General features: G+C 46.8%; 1 protein-coding gene across 9 annotated transcripts in view; it reads left to right on the top strand.

Annotated features, from left to right (window-relative positions):
- The window catches only part of RNF4 (ring finger protein 4), a 31256-nt gene extending 25815 nt beyond the window's left edge, over window positions 1-5441 (top strand). For 8 of the 9 annotated variants that reach the window (XM_042937081.1, XM_042937075.1, XM_042937076.1 and 5 more), the window contains 4 exons: window positions 1436-1445; window positions 1855-2014; window positions 2610-2658; window positions 3241-5441. In XM_042937081.1, the coding sequence (XP_042793015.1) occupies window positions 1436-1445; window positions 1855-2014; window positions 2610-2658; window positions 3241-3390 (369 nt within the window). In that variant the 3' untranslated portion in view covers window positions 3391-5441. Of the gene's footprint in view, window positions 1-959; window positions 1103-1435; window positions 1446-1854; window positions 2015-2609; window positions 2659-3240 lie in introns of all 9 variants that reach the window. The other variant, XM_042937080.1, reaches the window with a different exon arrangement.
- Window positions 5442-15562: the final 10121 nt, after the last annotated feature.

The following is a 15562-nucleotide window of genomic DNA, read 5'->3' as shown; positions in this document are numbered from 1 at the left end:
GAGATTGACGGTCCCCCACTTTCATAGTTCCGCAGTCCAGCCTCCTCTAGGGGGAGGTGGGGGTGCCTTCAGTAGTAATGTGGGTTATGTTCTCATCCGCAAAATGAAGATCTTTATGCTTAGACCCTCCTTTCTGGGATGGCTACTTGTATCTGTCATGGTTCAGGTTGGAAAACTGAATCCGCTCTAGTTCTAAAGCATAAATGGATTTTAATACATGGGAGGAGATGCTTCTTGGTGTTGAAAGGGCTGGAGGAGCAGGACTCTAGGAATAACCCCAGACATCTTGGCCTTGACCCACCATGGGACCGTTACCTCCGCCCCAAGCAGAGGGTCAGGAGATGGGAGCCATCACCTGCACTGATCTCCTTGGGTTCAAGGAACCAATACCTTAACCCCTTGCTAGGGAGGAGGGGCCTGGGCCAAGGACACTGCGGCCTGGGCCAGGACTGCCTGTTGATATTGCCAGCCGTGTCCATCTCCAGCGGCTGAAATTGGTGCTGTCTCACTGGTGGAACTTAGTTTGTGTCCAGAATCCCTGCCACGAGGAGTTGGGATGGAAAGAGCTTCTGGTTTCTGCAGGGCAGGACAGCATGCCCTCTGCCATGGTGTCGGCTGAAGAGAGGTGGGCAGTGGGGCTTTCCTGAAATAGGTTATGGCCTGTGACGAACAAGAGGAAGAGGTGTGCCACTGGTGACACCGTAGACAGACAGGTATAGGAGCTCAGAGAGGGTTGAAGCCATGGGGTATGAAACTATTGTAGCATAGTAATCCTAGTGTAAGTTCTGCTGAGTAGCCGTTGGCAGCCTCAGGTTCTCAGTAACTCGTGTGTGTTTCTGGAGAACCTGGAGTCAGGGTGGTCTCAGCCCTTCGTGTGCCACTCGTTAGTCCCTGCACGCCCTGCTCTGTTTAATTACTTGATTATATCCCAGCATGAGTACTGCACACCCTCCTCCCAGTAAAGGTTCATGGAACAAGATGCTTGTCACTGGCCCACCGGACGAGGAGAGCGTACGGACCTAGTCCTGGGCTCCGTGTCCGCGGTGAGCTGGGGCGCTGGTGCCTCTGTTCCCCAGAAGAGAAAGCCAGCAGCTCCCACATGGTGAGTAACTTTCAGGTCACGAGGCTGGCAGCTCCAAGTGGCAGGCCGAGGCACACAGCGTGCCAGCCGCCAGGAGGCGGAGGCGCCCAGGATGCACCTTACTGGAGGGGAGGTGTCCAGACCTCCCGTCAGTGCTGGGCAGAGGCAGGCCCTCTCCTTGCACCTGTCCCATCCCCTGGGGTGGGGAGGCTTTACTGATCCCCTGAGGATTTTTGCATTTGAAATAAGAAATGCTTCAATTGTGTCATTTAAGATAAGTTTTTTTGAAATATACAGAGTATTTTATGTCGTACTGATGTTCCTTTTCTCTTTTGTTTTCCTCCGTTTTAATAGATTGTTGATGGTAAGTGGTTTCCTCTCTTTCATTGGGTTTGGGTGCAGAACTGATGTGGGTGAGGGGTGTAACGCCAAAGGCCTTGCCAGGCCTGTGGGTGTGAGAATGCCAGGCGGGAAGACCCCTGCAGTCAGTGCCCTGTGCTCGCTGAGAAGACAGTACCCCTAGGGTGGAGCTGTGGTCCCATCGGAGTTTAGAGAAGGCTGACCGCCTTGGACTCCCCACTGCTCAGGCACCTGCTCGTGGCAGAGGTGGAGCTCCTCCTGGGAAGACCGGAAGGTGGCCTCTGTATAGCTGGGCAGGACCTTCTGGGTGTGGTGCTGTGCCTCTCGGGTTGGCGCTGGCCTTTCCCGGTGGGAAGGGAGTGGTGAGGTGATGGGGCTGGCGACCCTGCCCTGAGTGTGGACTCCTCTCTTAGAAAGGAGGCGGCCGAGGAGGAACGCCAGACGGCCACGCCAGGACCATGCCGACAGCTGTGTGGTGAGCAGTGATGACGAGGAGGTGTCCAGGGACAGAGATGTGTACGTGACCACCCACACTCCTAGACACGCCAGGGAGGAGGCAGCCGCAGGACTCAGGTGCCAGCCCCCACCAGCCTGCTTCCTCACCAGAAGCCTCTGGCCCCGTGGGTCCCCTCGTCCCCTGGAGAGGGGAATCCTCTCTCCCCCCACCTCCATTTCTCAGGGGGTAGACCATTGGAAATACTGGACCTTGCCCAAGCTCTGTGAGCCCATGGCTTGAGAAAGTCTTCTTGGAGCAGCTGCCCAGCAGCTGGGGACAGGCGGGGCTGGATTCAGAGCTGGTTCAGCCATTCCTGGAGGGACGAGGGTGTGCCCGGCATGGGCAGGGTGGGTGTGGACATCCCTGGGCCACCTGCTGTGAAGGACAGATCCAGTGGCTTCCCGTGTCCTGCACTAGGAATGCTCAGAGGGGCTGAGCACAGCCCCTGCCCCAGATGGGGAGGCAGAGAGTACAGCCTGGGTCGGGGAGGACAGGCGTCTTCTCTTGTTCCCCTCTCGCCTCCCTGCTGCGCCCCCCTTGGGGCAGCTGGCCTTCTTGGGGGGCTTCCGATGCCTGTGCTAAGGGGGGATCTGGGCTGCTTCTGTGAAGCCACTCTGAGGGATTGAATGGTGGGGGTTGCTGAGGAACTGACCCGAAGCCCTGTGATTGTAGGCCCTCTGGTACTGTCAGCTGTCCGATCTGCATGGACGGGTACTCTGAGGTAAGCCGGCTCTGCCGTGTCTTCCTGGCTCCTGGTGTCCACACTGCTTCAGTGGAAGAAGTGGGCGGAGAGGATCTTCTCGTTAGGTGGCATTTGACACCTCTGTTCTGCAGTCCGGCGTGGCCGCTGTGTGTGGCCTGTCACACATCTGTGTGTGAGGGGAGAACGTGCCGGCTTCTCTTTGGGCCCTGCAGCCTTCAGCCCTGGCCCCCGTTGAGCACACCAGTCCTGTGTGTTTCCTGTCCCAGCCTAAGCAGAAGCTGCCGGTATTTCCCGTGGCCCCTGCGCCCCCCAGCACCTCCCTGTGTGCCCGCACGGCAGCCCTGGGCCTCAGCAGGCCTGTGGATGCGGGCACCTGGGGTCCCTGCAACCCTTGGGTGGCTGCTGCCGGGAGAGTGGCTCCCGCCTCTGCCCTGGGCCTTAGAGACCCTGTCGTAGTCGCCTGACGCTGCAGGGCGAGTAGGTGTGTTCAGTCCTGCAGAGCTGCCCAGCCCTTCTTCCCCTTGTCACAGCAGAAGTGGGGCTCTCTGCCGCTGTGGGACCAGGGCACACGTGAAGGCTGTTCCTTCTTGTGTTTTCTAGATTGTACAGAACGGACGTCTCATCGTTTCTACAGAATGCGGCCACGTCTTTTGTAGCCAGTGCCTCCGTGACTCCCTTAAGAATGCTAACACTTGCCCAACTTGCAGGAAAAAGATCAACCACAAACGATACCACCCCATTTATATATGAAGTGTGGAGAGTGTCAGGAGAGGCAGACGGACAGACAGCCGGGCTAGGTCCTCCACTAAGCCTTTTCATGGCTTCTCTGCCTCGATTTCCTGAGCTCAGAAAGACTATTTCAGAGCCAACGTCTGATATGTAAACTGCTCTTTTGTTTCAAACCCGCTCTTAAACCCTTTCGTTACCTCCGGTTTACTGCGGTGGAGCTGGAGCCAGGGCCCAGGCGGGGGCCCCCACCTCTGCCCCCCCGGGCATCCTGGTTCCAGGGTAGGAAAGAGGGAGTTAGGCACATCGGAGTTGAGAATCGTGGTTCCAGCCTCTCTCTGGAGCCTGCATGTCTGCCAAGAAATTTTCCCCTTTTGGAAAGTCCGCCCCAGCTTCCTCCTGGCAGTGTCATCAAGGGGCTGGCCCGGCTCTCCCAGGCGGGCTCTGTCGTCCCTGGCGTCAGTCCGCCTCGGCGACCGAGCTAGACCAGGTCCATCTGGCCCGAGGACCACAGGTGTGAGCACAGCCCTAGAGAGACCCACCACCGGGCGTTTTTCTTCCCTGGCGAGTCTGGGGTGCCCCGTGACTCCACCCACACCTCAGCAGTGATGTGCGGGATGCTGCAGACCAGGAGACTCTCTACAGGGCAACTCCCGGTTTCCTAAGAACGAAATGTGCAATAAAGCCTGTTCTTTGCCTACTTTCCAGCAGCACAGGAGATGTAGCACTGTTAGCGTCCCCTCAGAGGCCTCCTGTTGCCCGTGGAGCGGTGCCTGTCACATCCCGTCCTATTCGCCACCTGTTCTCAGGAACTTAGCCCGTGCCCCATAGTTTTTCACCTGGTGCAGGCCGTGCAAGGTATATAGGGCAGACATGTGGTTGGATATCCTCTCTCTTTTCCGATCAGATCTGTCCTGTGTTCGCCACATGCCCTCTGGTCCTCAGTTCCCACTGCCTAATGTCCACTCGAGTGTAAAGACAGAGCTGGTGGCAGTACGTGAGGCCTTACCAGCCACCCACATCCCTGCTGTTGTCCAAGTCCGCTCCCCTGAGTTTCAAAGAGTTCGGCCCACCTGATACTAGTTGGGCTCCGCCTTGGCTTTCACCCACACCCCCCACACCGGCTGACATTCATTTCAGAAGCTGCTCTTCTGACCTTTCGGGCTTTTGACTGCTCCATAGGTTTGGTTGGCAAAGTATGGCGGCCTCTTCTCCCCAAGCGACCCAGATAACACGCTCTGCTCAGCTCCCTCGGTGTGAACATCTTGGTCCTCAAGGAGGCAACAGGGTGACCTGACTGCCCCTCACGGCACAGGGCCTGGGGGCGGCCAGCAGGGGAGAGGCCTTGCTGCGGCCGCCCGCCTTGGCCTCTGCACCCTCCTCAGAGGGCTTCTAGCCAAACCACCAGCCTCTTCGTGTGAAACAGCTGCAAGGTGGGGAAGGGGCCTTCTCTGGCTTTGCTAGCAATAACTGACCTTCAGTTTACCCTTCTGAAGGAGCAGGGACTCGGCACGGAATTCACTTTAAACGGGGCTGAAGGAGTGTCCCTCCTCTGTGTGAAAAAAAATTTGTTTTATTCTTCATTCTGACTTTTAACTATTTGGCTCACTTCTGGTTAATTTGGATGAAAGTAATAATTTTCTACTTGGAGTCAAGGAGGGCAGGACGTCAGTTCCCATCGGCCTGATGCTGGGTGTGTCTGCCCTCTGATTGGACATCATTGCCTTTAAGTTCCTCTGGGCTTCATGGAACCTCTTTTGTTCTGTGCCAACAGTGCCCAGACTTCAGAACCCAGGATGACCGTGCAGCCCAAATCTCCTTTAAGTTTTGTGCTTAAGGACAAATGGTTGATTATTAGGTTGTATTCCTTCATACTAAATTGGGAAAGATGTTTAGTTTCTACTATTCAGAAACTGCAAAATAGGTTGGTAAGAAAAAGAACCATTTTCTTTTCTTCATTGTACATAGTTCAGATCTTTCTTTGTTACATTTAAACTATATCCATGTACATCAGTCTGTTTTTGACTCCTCTACTAGTGTTACAGATGGAAATAAAATCATTAATTTGAACCAGATCTCTTTAGTGCATTCATTTGCTCTTTGGGATGGATTTTCTCCCCCTTTGTGCAAGATGTGTGATTCCTGTCTGCCTCAGGTTTAGCCTGTTCTGTCCACATGTGCAGGAAAGTTGTTTGTGTGGCTACCGATCCAGAAACCAGCAGGCCAGACCAGAGGTCATTCCTGGGAGTGGAACCACAAGCCCAAGCCCTGGAATCCTTGATCAGGCAGGATTAATCTGCACCTCTGCTCTAGGAAACGTGGCTGGCTGCAGGGGAAGAGCTGTGAGCCGCGTGGACTCAGATGGACCCGGGAGTCTGACGGCCCGGTGCCCCTCCCTGCCTCAAGCACCCGGACACAGACTTTGCCTTCCACGCCTGGGTGGGGGCCCAGGAGAGCATGGCGTGCCCCAGGTGATCGGTGCCGGAACAGGTGGGACGAGGGAGTGAGTGGGCTGGTGGTGGTGGTAGAAGAGCTTGCCTCCACCTATCCCCACGCCTGTCCAGGGGCCCCAGAGACCGAGATTAGAGGCACACGATCGTGCTGAATCTCAGAGGCCCACCTTCAGCTGGAGACCAGATCGATCAGAGGAAACTGCAGTTACTCAGACACTCCCTGCACATTTCGTCACGCCCCAGCATTGCAGTTGGCTCTGGTGGGTATCGAGTAAACCCATGGATATTGCTGCCCTTCTGGGGTATGCATTCCTTGAGGGAGACTGTCCCATCAAGCCAGTGAAAAGTCAAAACTTGGAGGTCAGGTACAGGAGTCCCCGGGATAGCAAGAAGGGACGCTGAGCTGCAGTCTTCGAGGTCCAAAAGCGTTCTAGGGGAAGGGGAGGTGATGTACGTTCCTTCTCTAATGTACACCAGGGTATGCCAGCCTTGCATTTCTTGGATAAACCCATCTTGTTCATGGTATCTTGTCTTTTTGTTTTACAGTATTTGGCTCATGGTTCCTTAAGATCCATGTTACACGTTACAATGACCTGCCGTTGTCCTACTCTGTCTTTGCCAGGTTTTGGTTTCAAAGTAAGGTTAGTTCCTACAGAGAGACTACAGAGTGTTCTCTGTATCCTGATTTTGAGTTACTCCTTGACTGAAGTGGAGCTCATAAATATTAGCTCTGAACTGTTGCTTTCATTGAGGAAAGATTTTAAAATACTGATGTGTTTTTCCCATGTTTGAGAATTCACTCTTTGTCTGTTAAGTCACAGGTTTCTGGGAATTCATGCATTTCATCTCTACAAGATGTTGGCATAAGGTTGTTCATAGTATCCTCTTAGAAGCTAATTAATAGCTGCAGCAATTTTTTTTTTTTTATCGTTAATCAGTTTTGTCAGTTTTATGTTGTGTATATGTTAACTCCAGTATCCAAAGTCTTTGTGGCTCTCACTAATGATTTCTTCGTGTGTCTCGTGAACTTTTTCTCCCTTATTTTGAGCCCACGTAAATTGGTACACAGTCCGAAAACTATTTGAGAACTGGATTGAAAGTGGGTTGCTCCAGAAAGTATTTGCCTTTGCTTTTATGAGGTATTTAAGGTTGTTAACCAACACAAGGGCGTTCTATTTATCTTTTATGCTGTGGAATATAGCACACAAAAGAGCACACTTCACTGAATTACCTCAAAAGTATAGCTCAGTGAATTACCGTAAGTCACATGCCCATGAACCAACCACAACAACAAACAGAATGTTGTTGCCTCTTTAGAAGCTCCCACTTGTCCTTCCTCCCTGTCAGTACACGCTGCCTTCTGTCCCGGGGGAATCGCTATACTGACTTTGATGGCAAGGACCGCTTTGACTCTAATTCTGGTTTAATTACCAAAACATGCAACCTTAACCACGTAATTTTGTTTGACCTGTTCTTTGAGCTTCAGACAGCTGAAACTATTTGATATGCACTGGGTTGGGGCTCCTGTTCCTCGGTGTTACATTTGTGAAATGCATTCATGTCATGCACAGTATTCATTTTGTTTGCTGCATGGTATTTCTGCAGACGACTATGCTTCAGTTTATCCATTCTTTCAGTCATTTCAGTGTTGGGGCTATTAATAGCCCAGAGTGAACATTCTGTGTGTCTTTTGGTGCAGTTTTGCTACCATACCTGTTGGGCATATACTTACCTGTAGAATTACTGGCTTACGGGGTATGAACATTTCAGGAAAACCCACAAATAAGTGGAAATTAAACCACACTTTTTTTTTTTAATTTTTTTTTAACGTTTATTTATTTTTGAGACAGAGAGAGAGCATGAACGGGGGAGGGTCAGAGAGAGGGAGACACAGAATCTGAAACAGGCTCCAGGCTCTGAGCTGTCAGCACAGAGCCCGACGCGGGGCTTGAACTCACGGACCGCGAGATCATGACCTGAGCCGAAGTCGGCCGCCTAACCAACCGAGCCACCCAGGCGCCCCTAAACCACACTTTTAAACAACCAGTGGGGTCAAAGAAGAAATCACAGCGGACATTAGAACATACCTCGAGAAGAAAGAAAATGTGACCTTAACAAAACTTAAGGGGTGTGGTGAAAGCAGTGCCTAGGGGTTGCTTACAGCTATAAATGTATACATTAAAAGAGGAAGTCAAATCAATAACTTAATTGTATGTCTTAAAGAACTAGAAAAAGAACAGCAAACTAAACCAAAGCTAGAAGAAAGGCAATAACAAAGATTAAAGCAGAGATAAAGGAATTTGACAATGGAAGACAGAAAACCAAGGACACCAGAAGTTGTTTCTTTGAGAAGATCAAGGACGTTGGCAAGTGTTTAGCTAGACAAAGAACAAAATTGCTAAAATCAGCAATGAAAGAGAGGACATTACTGAACTTTACGGAAGTATGGAGGCTTATAAAATACTACTAAGAACATCTGTAAAATTGGGTAATGTAGATGAAATGGATAAGTTCCTAGAGATACAAACTACCAACACGGACCCCAAATAGAAAATAAGAGTGGGCCTGTGCAAAGTGAGACTGAAGCACTGAAAGTGCAAGACCAAATGGCTTCACTAGTAAATTCTATCAAACACGTAGAAGACGACTCTCTTGGATTCTAACAAAAAACTCAAGAGAGCACCTCCTAACTCATTCTGAGGTCGGTATTATCCGGATACCAAAGCCACACAAAGACACTACAGGACAAGAAAACTGCAGAGTAATATCTCTTAGGAATACGGATGCAGAAATTTTTTTGAGAGAGAAAGCACGAGTGGGGGAGGGGCAGAGAGAGAATCCCACGCAGACTGTGCACCGTCCATGCAGGTCCCGATGTGGGGCTCGAACTCACGAAACTATGAGATCATGACCTGAGCAGAAGCAAAGTTGGATGCTCAGCCGACTGAGCCACCCAGGCGCCCCTGGATGCAGAAATCTTAAACAGATGGCTAGCGCAGTGAATTTAGGAGCATACTAAAAGCATTACACACCATAACCAGGTGGGTCTTTCTCCAGGCATGCAAGAGGGACTCAACCTATGGAAATCAATACAATTACTACGTTAATAGATGAGGAAAGGAAAGATAACATATGAGCCCCTCAACTGATGCAGGAAAAGTGTTTCCCAACACCCTCTCATGACAAAAACACTCAAACCAGGAACAGGAGGAAATTACCTCAACACAATAAGGGCCATATATGAAAAGCCCACAGCAAAGATACTCAATGGTAAGTCCAAGCTTTTTCCCTAAGATCAGGAATAAGACAAGGATGCTTAATTTCATCACTTCTATCCAACATCATGCTGGAAGTTCTAGCTAAAACAATTAGGCAAGAAAGAAAAGGCATCCACATTGGAAATGAAGGAAAAGTATCTGCACACGGCACGACAGTGGAAAACTAAAGAATCCACAATACACATAAACAACTATTAGTACTTACATGAACTCAGCAAAGTTGTAGGATATGAATTCACCAATTAGTGAATACGCTGATCAATCTGAAAAGGAAATTAAAACAATTCCATTTCATAGCATCAAAAAGAGTAAAATCCTTACAGTGTACACTGAAACATTGAAAGAAACCACGACAAAATCTTGCTGAAAGAAAGAAAGCTAAGTAGAAAGATACCATATGCTCATGGATTGGGAGACTTTTCGATTGTTACGAAGGCAGTACTATCCAAAACAATACACAGAATCAGTGCAATCCCTCTCAGACACGAATGGCATTTTTTTAATAGAAATGGAAAAATCCATCCTAAAATATGTATGGAATTTCATGGGACCCAAGATAGTTAAAACAATGTTGAAAAAGAGCAAAGTTGGAAGACTTCCCAATTTGAAAACGTATAAAGGTGTAGGAATTAAACAGTATGGTGCTGGAATAGGGATAAATAAATAGATAAGTGGAATAAAATTGAGAGCCCAGAAATGATCCCTCACCTCTATGATCAAATGATCAAATGTCAACAAGGGTTTCAAGCCATTCAGTGGAGAAGTCTCTAACATGCTTGGAAAATTGGATATTCACGTGCACAAACATGAAGTTGATTGAGTCTTTAAGCCATATACAAAAATTAATACAAAATTGATCAAATACCTAAATTTAAGAGCTAAGATCATAAAATTCTTAGAAAAGGGGTGCCTGGCTGGCTCAGTAGAACATCTGACTCTTGATCTCAGGGTCATGAGTTCGAGCCCAATGTTGAGTGTAGAGCTTACTTTAAAAAAAATGCTTGTGGGGGCGCCTGGGTGGCTCGGTTGAGCAACCGACTTTGGCTCGGGTCATGATCTCACAGTTTTTGAGTTCGAGCCCTGCATCGGGCTCTGTGCTGACAACTCAGCCTGGAGCCTGCTTCGGATTCTGTGTCTCCCTCTCTCTGCCCCTCCCCCACTCATGCTCTGTCTCTCTGTGTCTCAGAAATAAGTAAACATTAAAAAAACTTAAAAAAACACATTAGGGGCGCCTGGGTGGCGCAGTCGGTTAAGCGTCCGACTTCAGCCAGGTCACGATCTAGCGGTCTGTGAGTTCGAGCCCCACGTCAGGCTCTGGGCTGATGGCTCGGAGCCTGGAGCCTGCTTCCTATTCTGTGTCTCCCTCTCTCTCTGCCCCTTCCCCGTTCATGCTCTGTCTCTCTCTGTCCCAAAAATAAATAAAAAACGTTGAAAAAAAAATAAAAAAAAAAAAAACACATTAAAAAAATTCTTGGGGCACCTGGGTGGTTCAGTCAGTTAAGCATCTGACTCTTGATTTCGGCTCAGGTCATGATCTCACAGTTCGTGAGTTTGAGCCCCAAGTCCAGCTCTGCACTGACAGCACAAAACCTGCTTGGGATTCTGTCTCCCTCTCTCTCTGCCTTCTCCCCAATCACGTTCTCTCTCTCTCTCTCTCTCTCTCTCTCTCTCTCTCTCTCTCTCTCAAAAATAATCATTTTAAAAAAATTCTTTGGAGAAAACATAGAGGAAAGTTGAAAACAACTTGTACAATGTGTGCAGTTGAAAAGGATTCAAGTGGAAAAAAAAGGATTCAAGTGGTAAATTTTGTATTATATTTTTCTTGGATTTGCCAATGGTTTCTTAAATATCACACCGAAAGCACAGGCGACAAAAAAGGAAAAATAGAAACATCTGACAAAGTTAAAATTTTTTGTGCCTCAAAGGAACAGTGAAAAGACAACCCACAGAATGGGAGAAAACTGCAAGCCATCTATCCTATAAGACAATAACCAGAATATTTACAGTGCTCCTACAACTCAACAAGAACAAGAAGTCAGACAACCCGATTTAAAAACTGGCAAAGTACTGCAATGGATATTTCTCCAAATAAGATAGACAAATGGAAAATAAGTACCCAAAAGGAACTCAACATCATTAGTCACCAGTGAAAAGTAAATAAAAAACCACTAAGAGATCACACTTCACACCCATGAGAATGGCTGTTATCAAAAAACAGTATTGGCAAAGATGTGCAGAAATTAGACCCCTTGTGTATTGCTGGTAGATCTATAAAATGGGGAAGCTTCTCTGAGAAAGTTTGGTGGTTCCTCAAAAAGTTAAATATAGAATTAGTACATGATCCAGCAACTCCTAGGTGGATACCCAAGAGAATTGAAAGCAGGGACTTAAACATCCCTGTACATCAGTGTTCATAGCAACATTCTTCACTATAGCCAAAAGGTGGAAACAACCCAAATGTCCATCAACAGATGAATGGGTAAAGAAAGTATAGTATATCCACACAACAGAATATTATTCAGCCTTAGAAAGAAATGAAATTCTGATACAACATGGATGAGCCTCGATACCATTATGCTAAGTGAAATAAGCTAGACATAAAAGTACAAATATTGTATGATTCCACTTACATACGGTACCTAGAATAGGCAAATTCATAGAGACAAATTAGAATAGAGGTTACCAGGGGCTGGAGGTAGAAGGGAAGGGAAGGTATCTAATAGGTACAGAGTTTCCATTTGGGATGATGAAACTTTCTGAAAATGGGTAGTGCTGATGATTGTACAACATTGCACATGTAGCCAATGCCATTGAAATGTATGCTTGAAAAGATAAAAATGGTAGGTTTTAAAAAAAAAATTTTGCGGGGGGCACTTGGGCGTCTCAGTTGGTGGAGAATCTGACTTCGGCTCAGGTCATCATCTCATGGTTCAGGAGTTCAAGCCCCCCATTGGGCTCTCTGCTCTCAGCACAGAGCCTCTTCAGATCCTCTGTCTCCCTCTCTCTCTGCCCCTCTCCTGCTCACACTCTTTCTCTCAAAAATAAAACATTAAAAAAAAAAAAAAAAAAAAAAGATTTTCCTTTTTCAGTAATCTCTACACCCAACACGGGGCTCGAACTTATAACCCTGAGACCAACAGTCACATGCTCTACTGACTGAGCCAATCAGGCACTCCTAAAATGGTAATTTGTATATTTTACCACAATTTTTTTTAATGTTTTCACATTTATTTATTTTTGAGAGACAGAGACAGAGCGAGACAGAGCGTGAGTGGGGGAGGGGCAGAGAGAGAAGGAGACAGAATCCGAAGCAGGCTCCAGGCTCTGAGCTGTCAGCACATAGCCTGACACAGGGCTCTAACCCACGAACCGTGAGATCATGACCTGAGCCGAAGTTGGACGCTTAACCGACTGAGCCACCCAGACAATTTTTAAATAAAAAAGCTAGTATAAAATAATCTATCAGATCTCTGTATTACATAGATATAAAATCCATGTATATGTCATTTCATATATACCGTTTATTATGGTCTTTATTCTTTTTCCATTTCCATCTGGAATAATTTTCCTTATGCCCAATGAACTTCTTTTAGTATTTCTTTTAGTGAATTCCTGCTGGCAATAAATTCTATTTTTGTTAATCTGAAAACGCCGTTATTTTACTTTCATTCTTGCATGATATATTTTTTTCTGAGTAAAAAATTATAAGTCTTTGCCTAATATGGTTGCCATGAGCGGCATGTGGCTGTTGAGCACTTAGAACATGGTGAATCCAAATGGAGAGTGATGGGAAGTGTAATACACGTGTGGTTCTGAAGACTTAGCATGAAAAAAAAAGTATAAGATACCTTGTTAATAGTTTTATATTGGTTACATGTTTAGCTCATGATATTTTGAATATATTGCATTAAATAAAGATTTAAAAAAAATTCTAAGCTGGTGGGGTTTTTTTGGTGTGTGTGTGTTTAATAACTAGGTCATTCAGGGGCGCCTGGGTGGCTCAGTTGGTCGGTTTGGGCATCTGACTCTTGATTTCAACCTTGGTCATGATCTCTTGGTGTGTGAGATTGAGCCCTGAGTTGGGGCTGTCAGGGCAGAGCCTCTTTGGGATTCCCTCTCTCTCCTTCTCTCTGCCCCTCCCCCGCTCACGTTTTTCTCTCTTGAGATAAATTCAACAACAGCAACAACAACAACAACAACTAGGTCATTCCATTGTCTCCCATCTTCATTTCTGTTGCATCTAGCTGACACCTGCCTTTGAAGAGAGGTGATGATTTTCTCTGGCTAAAAGTTGTCTTTGTCTTTGTTGTCAGCAGTTTGACAATGATGTGCCTGGGTGTCAGGTTTGCTTGTATTCATCCTGCCTGGGTTCACAGGGACTCTTGAAACTGGGTGGATGTCTATCGTCAGCTTTGGAGAACTCTGCTTCTGTGGCATTCTCTCTTGCCTTTTGGGACTCCAATTACACACTGTTAGACCTTCAACTGCGTCTTATCTATTTCTTGGTCTTTTTTCTGTTTCATCAATTGTTTTTTTCTCTGTGTGCTAGTTAAGATGTTTAATACTGAATTATCTTCCAATTCATTAATCCTCTTCTGCTTTTGCTATGTCTCATCTGTTCATCTATTCTTAGTTTTAGTTATTTTTTAGTTTTAGCTAATATATTTTTTAATGTTTATTTATTTTGAGAGAGACAGGGAGAGAGAGGGGGGAGGGCGGGGAACAGAGCGCAAGAGAGATCATCTCAAGCAGGCTCTGTGCTGTCAGTGCAGAGCCTGACGTGGGGCTCAATCCCACAAACTGGCAGATCGTGACTTGAGCCAAAATCAAGAGTCGGGTTCTCAACTGACTAAACCACCCAGGCGCCCCTAGTTTTAGCTAATATTCTTACAGATTTCAATCCCCAGGTGAAATTCTCCATTATTCCATCTGTTTTTACACCTTTTTCTCTAATTTCTTGAGCACATTAATTGTAATTACTCTACAGTCTTCGCATACCAGCTCCAGTATGTGACTCGCCTACGGGTTTGTTTTTAGTCTTTTGTGTTTTTATTTTCAGTCAATTTTTTACTTTTTTATTTTGACAGGCCATGACATTTTAAAAATTGTTTTTAGAGAGAATGTGTGTGAGCAGGGGAGAGGGACAGAAGGAGGGAGGGGGAGAGAGAGAGAGAGAGAGAGAGAGAGTCCTAAGTAGGCTCCATGTGGAACCTGATGTGGGGCTCTATCCCACGACCCCAGGATCATGACCTGAGCCAAAATCAAGAGTTGGATGCTCAACTGACTGAGCCACCCAGGTGCCCCCAGGCCACAACATTTTTAGCTGAAAGCTGACCTTGAGCATAAGACGTTGTAGGGGATGCGATATCTTCCTCTGCTGGGCACATAGAGCAGGTGCCAGTCACCTCAGCCTGGTTGCACATTAAGTTATATTAAGGCTGTGTTGTCGTTCGCTAAGCTCTGTCTACTGGGTCACTTCCCACTGTCAGGATGCCACGAGAGCTTCCCAGTGAGCACTGGGGCGCCTCTCTCTGCTTAGGCCTGATCTATAATCCTTGTCTTTTCAGCTTGGTAAAATTGCCAGACCTCTACTCTGCTTCTCAGGGTCTTTCTTCATCCCAGAAGCTTTGTCTTTTAGCTTCCTGCCTACAGGGTATGAGAATTTGGCAGTGTCTTGAGACAAAAACTGTCAGGTTCAGTAACTTATCCTCTCACTGGGATTATAGCCCCAAGTCAGTTTTGTCTTTTCACCGCAGAAGACTTCCCAGTAGTATCCTCTTTTCAGACAAAGCCTTGCTTCTCAGCCCTGTGTCCTAAGTACTGGAAAACACTCAGGGAAAAACGGACCCCCGTGCCTAGGTCTTTAGGCCCTCTCCCATTTCTTAAACATCTGTGTTTTTCTTATATTTTGTGTATGTATGTACATATTTACACATATATGTATATGTATATGTACATATACATATGTATATACATATATTTACACATATATGTTCTAGTTAAGTCAATAATCAGGAGTGTATCATGGTGACTCTGTTGTTCCTGTATCAGATAGTGGCTGGTGTGTTCTTTCATACCAGCCATGTATCCAATCTTTTACCTCAATTTCAGACATCAAATAACTTCAAATGTCAGGTGCTATTTTTCCTTACAGGCTTTCATCGTCCTGTTCTAATTTGGGCTGGATATTTTTTTTCAATTTTTAACTTTTTTTTTTAACCCCTACTAGGGAGTTGTCCCACCTCCTCAACTGAACTTGTAATTATATTTTCTCTCCTATTTTTTCTTTGTTTCTTTATTTCTTCTTTTTTTTTTTTTTTTAGAATGTGCAATCGGAGGGGAGGGGGAGAGAGAGAGAGAGAGAGAGAGAGAGAGAGAGGAGAGAGAGAATCTTAAGCAGACTCTACGCTCAGCGCAGAGACCGATCCAGAACTCAATCCCACAATCCTGGGATCAGGACCTGAG

Source organism: Panthera leo, chromosome B1 (genome assembly GCF_018350215.1).
Source record: "Panthera leo isolate Ple1 chromosome B1, P.leo_Ple1_pat1.1, whole genome shotgun sequence".
Classification (NCBI taxonomy): Eukaryota; Metazoa; Chordata; class Mammalia; order Carnivora; family Felidae; genus Panthera; species Panthera leo.
Note: the sequence above shows the minus strand (reverse complement) of the source record. Positions and strands in the feature narration are given on the sequence as shown.